This window comes from Dufourea novaeangliae, unplaced genomic scaffold (genome assembly GCF_001272555.1).
Source record: "Dufourea novaeangliae isolate 0120121106 unplaced genomic scaffold, ASM127255v1 scaffold78, whole genome shotgun sequence".
NCBI classification, from domain to species: domain Eukaryota; kingdom Metazoa; phylum Arthropoda; class Insecta; order Hymenoptera; family Halictidae; genus Dufourea; species Dufourea novaeangliae.
Genome location: NW_015373959.1, coordinates 2,322,090 through 2,333,294, shown reverse-complemented (window position 1 = coordinate 2,333,294; position 11,205 = coordinate 2,322,090). Strand labels below are relative to the sequence as shown.

Sequence of the window (11,205 nt, the reverse complement as noted above, 5' to 3'; positions counted from 1 at the left end):
ATGAGCAAGCGTCTGCAAACGGTGGCCACGATGGCCTGCATGAAGACCCTGCTGATGCTCTTTAACTTCGTCTTTCTGGTAAGCCAGTCTATTCTCACGCAATAACCGCCCTTGACACGTAGACCCGTGCACCTAATCCTCGGTCCTGAGACGAGGATAACCTTCCACCCAACTGTTGCGCAATTCGTTATAGCCTCGCGGCCGGTCATGCTGATGGTAGAATTCTTGACAATACAACGAAACTGATGGTTTTGCGTGCGAATACCGACGAGCAATGTTTTCGAAGCTTTGAGAATGCCTATTCGAACCTGTATCCGGTGAACTCTACGGCCTGGACGCGCAATATGTTTAAATTTTGGGGGTGTCACTTGTCTGTGAATCAGTTGAAATGAAGGTGTTAATGGTGGATTAGCGTAGAACAGATTCTTGGGTCTACTTCTACGTCACATTTTCGATGCTTCGAACGTCCATCGGAACATCTTTCGGCGAACTTTACGGTTTTACTGCGATTAGGCAGGCAATATGTGTAAAATTTGTGGAGTAACTTGTCCGTGAGGCAATTGAAACGAAGGTGTTACGGTGGAATAGCGTGGAACAGATTCTTGTGACTAGTTTTACGCAATATTTTCGAAGCTTCGAATGTCTATCGAAACTTCATTCTGGTGAACTTTACGGTTTTATTGCGACTCGATGCGCAGTATGTTTAAAATTTTGGGAATTGTGGTCATTGTTAATTACTTGAAATGAAAGCTTTATGGTGGAATAGCGTGGGACGGATGTTTACGGCTACGTAACATCCACTCTTTTCGGTTGATCTTCTGATTTTATAGTGTTTTGATCTAGGAATATTCTAAATAACGAGAATTATTTGTTATTTGATTCATAGAAATGAGAATATTATGGAGAAATGGCGCAGAAAAGATTTTCTGTGCTACCCCTACGCCAATGTTTTCGAAGCATTGAACATTTATTGAAATTTAGTCAATCCTAAGCCTTTACTGCGATTTGGTGCATGGTATGTTGCAAATTTGAAAGTTATTTGTCCGTTAAATAATAGAAATGAGTGTTATAGCAAAATTAGATAGAAAATATATTTTACAATGACCTCTTATAACTTATGTAAATTACTCTGTGAGTTGTTGATATTGCATAGAAATAAAGTAATACTCTGGAAATGATTTATAAAAAAGAATATTGAACGCGGGTGCTTCTCGTGTATATTTTTTGTTTATAGAAGACATCGTTAAGTATGCCATATTGATGCTTTTTGAGCCATTTTAAATGTTACATATTACAGTAATATTGAATTGCAGAAAATGTCGAACTGAATACGTTAATATTACCTGAAATTTAAATACTAAATGTCTGAAAACATTTATTCACGTTTATTTGAAACCATATTGACCATGAGGCATACACTCTACCTTTATTATATTATTCAGAGCAATACACTTTTAGTGTTTTTGAAAAAATTCTTTTCAATCTTTTTCGTTTCTAAATTTGCGTCGTTAATTGTTCATAATACAATTTGTTCTGGATAAAACAGTTTATAGGGATAAACGTTTTTGTGCCACATGTTTTAATTGAATTACACAAGCAAATAACTGAATAATGAGAAGAAACACTAAATTTGATTGGTAATATGATAAAATTGACGAAGTATAATTACGTGCTTATTAGATATACACGCATTGTAAAAACTGTAACAACTGTACTTTATGACAAAAAGTGTAAGTATTCGATTTTCATGTTACTACATTATAATATTTGCAACGTGGATATTTCATTACATTGTAAGATTTTACGTAAAAATGAAATGAATTGAAATTTTAACAAAATTATCGATACCAGTTCTTCGTTCATGTAGGGTATATAGAAATAACCGTACGATTTTATTTTTTACTAACATTATGCTTTTGTATTCACATCTTTTCACTTCAAAATTTTATTTTATTTCTACTTTGTTCATTATATTTTAAGTACTTCAATTTTATTTTATTTTATTTGAATGTCACAAATTTCTGACTTTCGTACTAAGTCACATGAAAAGTTATTAAATGTGTATGAAATATATGTATGTTTTTAAAGTTTTTATCATTTATCGGTAACGTTAAAAGCTGCTTTTAAGATTTTTATCGCGGTTACGCATTTATCTGTACAGTTCATTCATATCAATGTACATATATGTATATGTATAACACACATTATGTAAAATGACAATGAATGAAATTCTTTTTTTTATAATAGAATATGCCCATAAAGGGAATAGGATACACTTCGAATAAGGAAAAAAAGTAAATAATAATTGATGTAAAAAAGAATATTTATCCATTACACTTGACACTGACTTATAAAAATTGAAGGTTGACAAATTTGAATTATTTCTTACATACGATATGTAATATTTTTATTATGCTTAGAACGTTAAACACTATACTGTTAAGTACTGTACCACTTCTAATTATTGTTTATGATAAACCATTTCTAAAAGAGAGAATTAACGAAATGTATTTATTATGTTGTTATTGTCAGTAACTGTAAAGTTTGTTCTTAATATTTTCTGTTTGCTAAATGTTTTCTAAAGAAACATTTTATTATGTAATAAAGTAAAGTTTTTTGTGAATGATAAGATTAATTTGACACACTTCTCTTGTTTGTTCAACAATTGTTTTCGCTGCTCCAAGAGTTATTCATAATGAAGAAATATATGACAAAGAAGTTTATCTTTTAATAACGAAATTGAATTTCAATTGAAGAACTATTACAGAATGATTATTATACATACATGCAACAATGATGTTTGGATAATTTCAATTTAACATAATTCTGAGAATACAATTTTCGAATTTTGTCTGACCCTTTTTGTAAAGGTCTTTAATTATATACGTGTCTATTACCTTTTCAAATACATGGATGAAATATCAGAAGAGAGTAACGAGATTACGCTTACGTAATAATATCGATTTCCTAGGCAGTGACACTGAAACCCACATTTTTTCGGGCAAAACTGTGGTCTCCAAATAAAATCTATGAAGGTTTTTTTTGTAGAATTTTCTTCATAATGAAAAAAAAGACAGTAAGGTTCTATTTCTTTGGAAAAACTTGTATTTTACAGTACAATATCTATATTTTAATATTTAACTGTTGAAAAGTATCAATGTTAAATGTAGAAGTAATGTAAAATTAATTAAAAGCAATATAAATGTAAGAAACGTTCACAATGTCGACAATTATTTTTTGGTTAATAATAAGTTTAAATGTCACTCATTTATCATGGGTAGTTAATTATCATTATCTGCATTGCTATCGGCATCCTGTAGGTGGTATCAACAGCGTATGGCCGTCATTATACAATTGTATGACTATAAACAGCTCACTTAATGCTAACAAATAAATTAAGGTCACCGATTAATCTACAACAGGGGTCGTCAACCTTTTAGTACCTACCGCCCACTTTTGTATCTTTGTTAATGGTAAAATTTTTTAACCGCAATTTAGCGTAAATGCTTTTTAGTAATTTTTAGAGAGAAGGGTTTATAAAAAATATATAATTAAATTTATTTTTTTATTTATACTTTATACATAGATAATCGAAGTTTAATAAGTGTCTGCATCTCGACCGATACAGCGCCTACTAGTGCGGGAGTTACTTAAATTGAAGAAAAAGAAATTAATGATTAATGGTTAATGAGATCCTTGAGGCTGATGCTGCGAGACAAAATATTCGATATCTGGACGCGTGCTTACTCTTACAAATCTAACCACGTATTGCCCCTCAACATGGAAGATGTTAAGGCTCGAAGACTGAGGCTTGTTACAGTGTGCAAATTACTTACGACTTACACTGTATGGAGCGTTCACAGTTCAGCGGATGGTCCGTTCGCGGAGGAGCCACATTTTCACGTAAATCAGTATATAATGACACAACAGCGCCTTTTAAGGCACTTTTTCAGAATTGATCCGGCACTAAACTTCGCGGTTCAGTACTTGGGGAGTTAAATGGTCAAACTCGAGAAGTTGTTAGAAATGTATTCGATATATGGAGGAAAAACAAAATTTGTAACAACGGACGAAAACCTCCATCGCCCACTAGTGGGCGGTAGGGACTAGGTTGACGATCACTGATCTACAATGTTATAGCGTGCCTAACGAACCTGGTAAAAATATTCAGAATTGCGTTATAAAAAGGTAATTAGAAATATTAAATTAAAATAACGAAATAGCGTAAAAACAAGGTTTGTAATTTGAAGTTTTCAAATTTGAGGTTTTTCAAACTGTTTTACACTTTAACACTTTAATATTTTCTCAGTCATTTCATTAATTTCATTTTCTAACGCAAAGATTTAATTTTGAATTTTCTTTGGAAAGCTTTTCAAAAAGAAATTGCAAAAGAACTTTTCATTATAATTAATCTGAATTTACCAAACTGTTTCTGCGTCAAGTAGAATAGTAATAACTCATGCATTCACCTCAATCGACCCAATGGAATTCGAGGTCTCGTAGTTTCCGAACTAGTTTATCCTGAAATTGAATTGACTAGAGAAGAAATTAGTTTGCGATTGCTTTATCAGGGATCTTGTTGTATTTCTTTTAGCAATGTCTTTTAATACCTTCGATTAACAATAAACCGTAAATTGTATCTGCAATAAAATTGGGCGATTTAACAATAACAGTTCACCATTCTGTTAGGTATAACTTTATACGGAAAAGTATATGATCGACAAATAACTTCTACATTTCTTGAACAATGTACTTTTCCTCATCGCGCGTTCTGATGAAAAAATGAGAAAGACAAAACGAAAATAGTAAATTACATTACGATACAGATTTTATATCCTAATACTCTAATACATAACATTCGTTACATTTTGTGTATTATTAAAATGGTAACAAATATTAATATATCCTAGTACTAGTAACCAATCAAGTCCAATTATTTAAATTTGTTTATTATCGAAAAGTCTGCATGAGTTTGTTTCTAACATTTTTCTACTTTTTTCTAACATTTAGAATAAAGACAACAGTCTTTCTACTGGCGCGGATGGTTGGTACTGGTATATTGCGTCTAACGAATAGTTTGTTTTTAATAATCTATTACTTTTCCAAAACAATAATTTCTACAACAACACAAGTACGGAATAACTAATTTCCTTTAAGTAAGGAGTAAACGTGATTAATAAATACTAAATAATAGATAAGAATATCTCACACAAATAATGGCTAATTGGATTTATGAACAACTCGGACAAGAAAGATTTATTTATTTGGTATTCTTATTTCTATGAAAACTTTATTCGCATGATGCCCAATAGTGGTGCACTTAAATATGTGTACGACAGCTACTTTGCCCGACAATATAGTGTGTAAGTTTGGGAATGCTTCTTTTTATAAGAACACAACTGAATGTTGGTATAATGTTTAGTATATAGGCGTAGGCAGGTTGTCAGCCAGGACGGGGGGGGGGGGGGGCAAAAATATTAACACATTGACTGCCACAGTGAAAAAGGCTGTACATAGCCAGAAACACTTTATTTTGTTTTTAAAGTCATAAATCGTGGAGAATGTATGCGTTTTGTTAATAGAGGCTATTGGTCGTGTTTCAAATTTTTCTTCACCAGCGTATCTTACATGTACAATAATTTCAGGTGTCCGGCATATTAATAGTATGCGCCAGCCTTTGGATGCGAGCTCATCTTCGACACTACGTCGACATGAACAATGATGGCAGTGGTGCCGTTTTGATAGCCCTGATATGCTTGGGTGTGATTTTGACCGTGGCAGCAATCTTTGCCTGCCGTTGCACAGCTCGAGGTCATCCGGCTCTTTTGTACTTGGTAAATGCTATTTACATATATTATGCTCTTGTATAAAAAATTTCGTTGTTGAACAGCAGAGTTTCCAATCATTAGCGAAGAGTTTCCTTTAGCGAACTTCCAGGGTGCTTAAGATACAATGTACACTAGCATTGAAACGTTAAACCTTTGAGCTAGAATTAGTTAAATTTCCACCTGTACACGGTCCCGTTAGAGGGGACAAATGAGCGACTTAAACAAGTATTCATTACACGTATCAGATGTATAAAATAGTAGCAGCTGTTATTCGGTCAAATACCTATTGTCTACTACTTTCGAACAATTGCTACAAGATTTCTTACTTGTAATAACTACCCTTATTTTCGATAGTTCGTTTTTTGACATTTCTCTGATAAAAGAGGAATCTTCCATCGATAAAAAAATGATATCTTACTACTAACTTAAGTGCCACAGTCGTTACTTTTGCACACACCCGATACAATCGAATAAAATTCTCGAACGAAGAAATAAATTTCTCTTCGATACCTGGTTTTCGTGAATTTGATTATGGTTTACGTAACTGTTTACAATCTGGTAATTATTGTGATAATGCGATTGTTACAGAAAATTCTATTTTCAGTACGGTGCGTTCTTAGCTGTCGTGGCATTGCTCGTACTTGGATCCGGTGCATCAGTTTACGCATATCGTACGAGCTTCAATGAAAAATTCTACGAAGCTCTGAACGAAAGTATGGCAGTCTACAGACAGGATGAGGTTAAGACCGATCACATCGATAGTATGCAATCCACTGTAAGTGTTTGCAATGATGTTGCGAAATTCTATAGTCCAATATAATAATTGTAACAGAAGCTCAATCATTTCCGGATTAGAAAATTCCGTCAATGGACCGAATGTCAATTCTATGAATTCTGTGCAAAGTATCCAAGTGTCTATTATTTTAGGCCTCTATTATGGAACGTACAAAAATTTATATAGAACGGTGTGCAAAGAAAATGATAATTTTCATTAATTTTAAATAAATCCAAAGATTGCACTTGATTCGATTCATGACTTGCAATACCTTATCGAATCGGTCGATTCAGGATCCAATTATTTCTACATTTTAAAACCTAATTCTAATATGTTCAGAACTCATAAATTACCAGAAAAATAGTGGACTTTTTATGCAAATATAAATCACAATCATTTCGAGAAAGTCGATTTTACACGTACAGATGTATAATGAGAATTTCAATATTATTTAAGTTAATCTTTACTTGAATAGTTATGTAAATAAAAAATTATTTTTTCATTTGGAAATTCCAATAAAAAGGAAGAAATAGTTGTTTTTTTATTTCAACAAATCTACATAAATTGTTTATAATAATATTATTTCTTACAAATGTAGCTTCATTTTCTGAACTTCATGTCTTTATTTTCTTCCACTATCTTGTGAAAATAATTTAAAGTAACATTATAGAATGAATAGTGACATATTCATTAAACAGCGATTATTATAAATACAGTACCTAAATAAGAATTGTTTTTCTAAGAAAAATCAGCCGATGATTATTTTATACATATATCATAAAGCTCACGAATAACTACATATGCGGTAGAATAGACAAATCTTATTTATCTTGGACCAGCATGATTAAATAATGTACGTTTTTGTTATCAGTTGCAATGCTGCGGTAATAAAGGTTACACCGACTGGTTGAACATCTACCCGCAGAAAATCCCACTATCTTGTTGTAAAGTGGCAGCGGAGAACTGTGACACCACTGACACGAATGACATTTATACTCAGGTAAGTAAACTGGTAAAGTTATTTGGGACGTTGTTCCTTTATTTTCGAATAGAAGTATGGCGACAAAGAGAATGTTTGAAATTATATATAACCGAAAAGTAAATTAGATATCTGATGTATAACGAGTGAAATTCATTTAAGAATTTTGTATATAATTGAAATAATAACAAATATTAATATTAATATTGAGTAATATTGATATTAATCATAGTGTTAGCGATCAATTAAATTTGCATTTACTACGATTTTTTCTTCAGAAAGTTCATCAGAAAGTATCTGCGTGATTTCGAAACATTTACCGTCGTGGCAAACGAAAAATAATTCTTCCTACTGATGCAAATTACAGTATTGATGTGTCGTATGTAATATATAGTTTATTTATGGTAGAAGATATTTTCAAACGCTGAAGCCCATGCAATAACATAACTACGGAACAACCAATTCCCTTTCTGAGCAGTAAACCCGAATAAGCAATAATAAATAAAGAACGACGAATGAGACTATCACATACGAATAATGGATAATTGGATTTACAGATAACTCGAATAACAAATAATTATTTATCCGGTATCTCTATTTAAGTAGCAGTTTATTCCAAGTTTTCCCAATGCTGGGTAGTTGAAAGGACATTTAGCCAATAATGAAAGCTAACTGCAAATGCAATAAAAGTAGCGTGTACTATTCAGAGAAATAATCGTCTGTGTTGGTAATACCGAGAGACATTTATTTTCCTTTAAAAATAAGAACAAAATATAGTTCTATGTTGTAACTTGCATACGGTCAACATGATTCTTATAGAAAGATTAACATTTATGACAGGGGAATTTTCCCAACGTAGCGATTCGAAAACCAACCCGTAACGTTTTGTTTTTAAGTTTGCCGTTAGTGGTAGACGCTGATCATAACCTGATATTCTTGGACAGATGAAAAACACTTGCAAGGCAATCAAGCATTTTTAGCTAATTTACGGGTTTCCTTTGCATCTGATTTCCAAGAATTCCAGGTTTAATGGAGAAAGGGAAATTTGGTACATCGTTCCCTTTTCCACAATTACCAATCAATTTTCCACAGCCATACAAACACAAAAACACTAATAATACACAAACATATCCATAGCATCGAACACTGATCAACCAATAGACACACGTACAAAGCCAAGATAGAACCGAACAAACAACAACAAGCACCATTTAACAAACAACTACGAACGAGTTCACTTAACCCTCCGAGCACGGAAACATGGTGATCGGTCCCTATGTTATTTCTGACCCCACACCGATATTCTCCTACTACACAGCGACTGTACTAACACAGTGCCAGTATGGCTCGAGCTCGAGACCCTCACCGATATTACTACCCAGTGACCATGTATATAATGTAATGATTAGCTGGTTCCACATTACATTTGGATTTTCGTGGTTCTTATTACATTAACTAGAATAAAAATCGCGTGAATTATAAAACAAATTATATTTATTAGTCAATACTTCTGCAGCGTCTTGGCCCGGTCGTTCGCATGTAAACAAACATCGGTCGCTATGCGATTTACGCGCAGCTCCGTCACTGCATGCGTGTCGCTCTCGAGACCGTGTGACCCAGGGACCGTGCTCGGAGGGTTAACCAGCAGTGAGATGTCGGACATTTATTACAAGCCTTAAGTAGTACATTTAGTACCCACATCAGACAACAGTTGACTCTGTATTCTTACTTTCCAGCATCCCGATAATATTAATTTGTCCTTTGGGAAGCAAAGTTCGCTAAGTAGTCCTATTGACTAGGGATGGGTTTCTCGAAACGTCGAAACGCCTGGAAACCCATGAATGTTTCGAGTTTCGAGAATTCGTAACTTTGCACATTTTTCGTGATTAGAAACTCTCGAAACCCGGGTAATACGTATTATAAGTGGTATTATTTAGTGGCAGTAAAAGGTAGGAATTGTTGAAGTATCAAGTGTTAGTGCTAAAAAAAGGATAAGATATTGTTGTGTTTTGTTCAATTATGGCCAATAAAGATTTATGCAAAAATTTTGTTGATTTCAGCTCATAAAATCAAATCAATCTTCTTACAAAACAAAGTCAGTGTTTCAAATTTCGAGAGTTTCGAAATCTTACAAAGTTTCGAATTCGAGTTTCGCAAATTGAAAAATTAAGTTCAAACCTATCCCCACAATCGAAAGTTTTTGTGAATATCATCGTAACACTATATCAACGTAATAATCATGAATTCGATAATCTATGTCGTGCGATTCAATGACAGACAACGTTAAAGCTTCGTGGAAGAATGAGAAATCCTTTGCGTGAATCTGATATTTGCGAAATTATTATTTTCAGGGCTGTTATACACGAGTCCTCGACTTAATAAACAGCAACATCGGCCTGGTCGCTGGAACAGCAATCGGCGTGGCGATCTTCCCGTTCATGGGCGTTTTCTTGGCGTGTTGTTTGGCCAGCAACATCAACAAAGTCAAGTACGAGCAGGTTGCTTAAAGTTTCCGTCGCTCGCAGAAAAGTTCGCCGTACCAGTAAAAGAAATCTGCATCGTTCGAAAGAACGGCGTCGTACCGATGCCAACTAACAATCTCTATTCTATGATAACAATGTCCAAAGTTGCACGAACGCGCACAAAAAAAAAACATTTGAAAACTATACACATATTAATTAACGTTAACGTATAAAAATCTTGCAAGACGGCCCCGTTTTCGTCGTCGATTCTCATCTTTCGCTTGAGACCACGGTACGATCGAAGCATAGCAAATATGGATTTCTTTAATTTCATCCCCCGTGGCATCTTCTCTGTTACAAAACCGTTTCGTTGGAAAATCTTAGTTTTCGCGCGACAAGCAAAAGAAAAAGTGAAAAATATGAACTTTAATGCATATGACAAGTCGGTATTACGGATCGATATGTTCGATTACATCTTCGCGAATAAAAAGTGTTTTGACAGAGGTCACTATTTGTCGTAAGTTCGAGTCTGATTTTCTACAGGCTGCTATTTGTTCCGATAAACCGCTTAAAGGGTCCTCTGAATACATTCATATCGAGATGAGATTGAACTAATATCCTTACGAGTAGTTAAACCGTAATACTTCAAGTGAAACTTGTAAGCATATTTGACGAAATTTTGTTTAAGATTTTGCTACAGAATATATTCCTTAACCGATTTGCATCATTTGGAAACATCGTGACTATGCTCGTGTCAATATATTTTATTCTTTGAATCGATATCATATGTAATAAGACAGATTCAAAACACGTAATTTTCATAATTCGATTCAACCCCAGTGTGAAATCACTAGTAGCATAATGTGCAGAATTTTCCATAAACTTATAAATTGAGTGGGTCCAAATGTCATACAAGAAAAAAAGATATTTGATTATAAGGCAATGAATCGATTGATTATGTAGATGACACAAAAATGATCGATTATGTAAATGATACAAAAAATATTCTTGGCGCCACTAACATCGTTGAAAGTTTGGCGTAAATTCCTATTGTATGTTATTAGATTCGATTATAATTCGTAACAATGGCGGGGCGATATGAACGAATATATGTACTTGCTCCTAATACAAATCGGTTAAGAAATCATTCGGCAAACGAAC

The 11,205-nt window shown here is 33.5% G+C and overlaps 1 protein-coding gene across 1 annotated transcript; it reads left to right on the top strand.

Moving 5' to 3' along the window:
• LOC107186410 (tetraspanin-7-like) lies at positions 1-10,089 on the top strand. Its single transcript, XM_015574264.1, has 5 exons — positions 1-78; positions 5,646-5,834; positions 6,433-6,603; positions 7,475-7,603; positions 9,934-10,089. Exons 1-5 carry the CDS (start codon positions 1-3, stop codon positions 10,087-10,089), a joined length of 723 nt encoding a protein of 240 aa, XP_015429750.1.
• Positions 10,090-11,205: the final 1,116 nt, after the last annotated feature.

Bases quoted from the DNA above. Each gene is read 5' to 3' on its own strand.
- LOC107186410 (XM_015574264.1), top strand. From the start codon at position 1: ATGAGCAAGCGTCTGCAAACGGTGGCCACGATGGCCTGCATGAAGACC. The intron at 5,835-6,432 runs GTAAATGCTATT...TTCTATTTTCAG, and splicing joins ATCCGGCTCTTTTGTACTTG to TACGGTGCGTTCTTAGCTGT. The intron at 7,604-9,933 runs GTAAGTAAACTG...TATTATTTTCAG, and splicing joins CGAATGACATTTATACTCAG to GGCTGTTATACACGAGTCCT.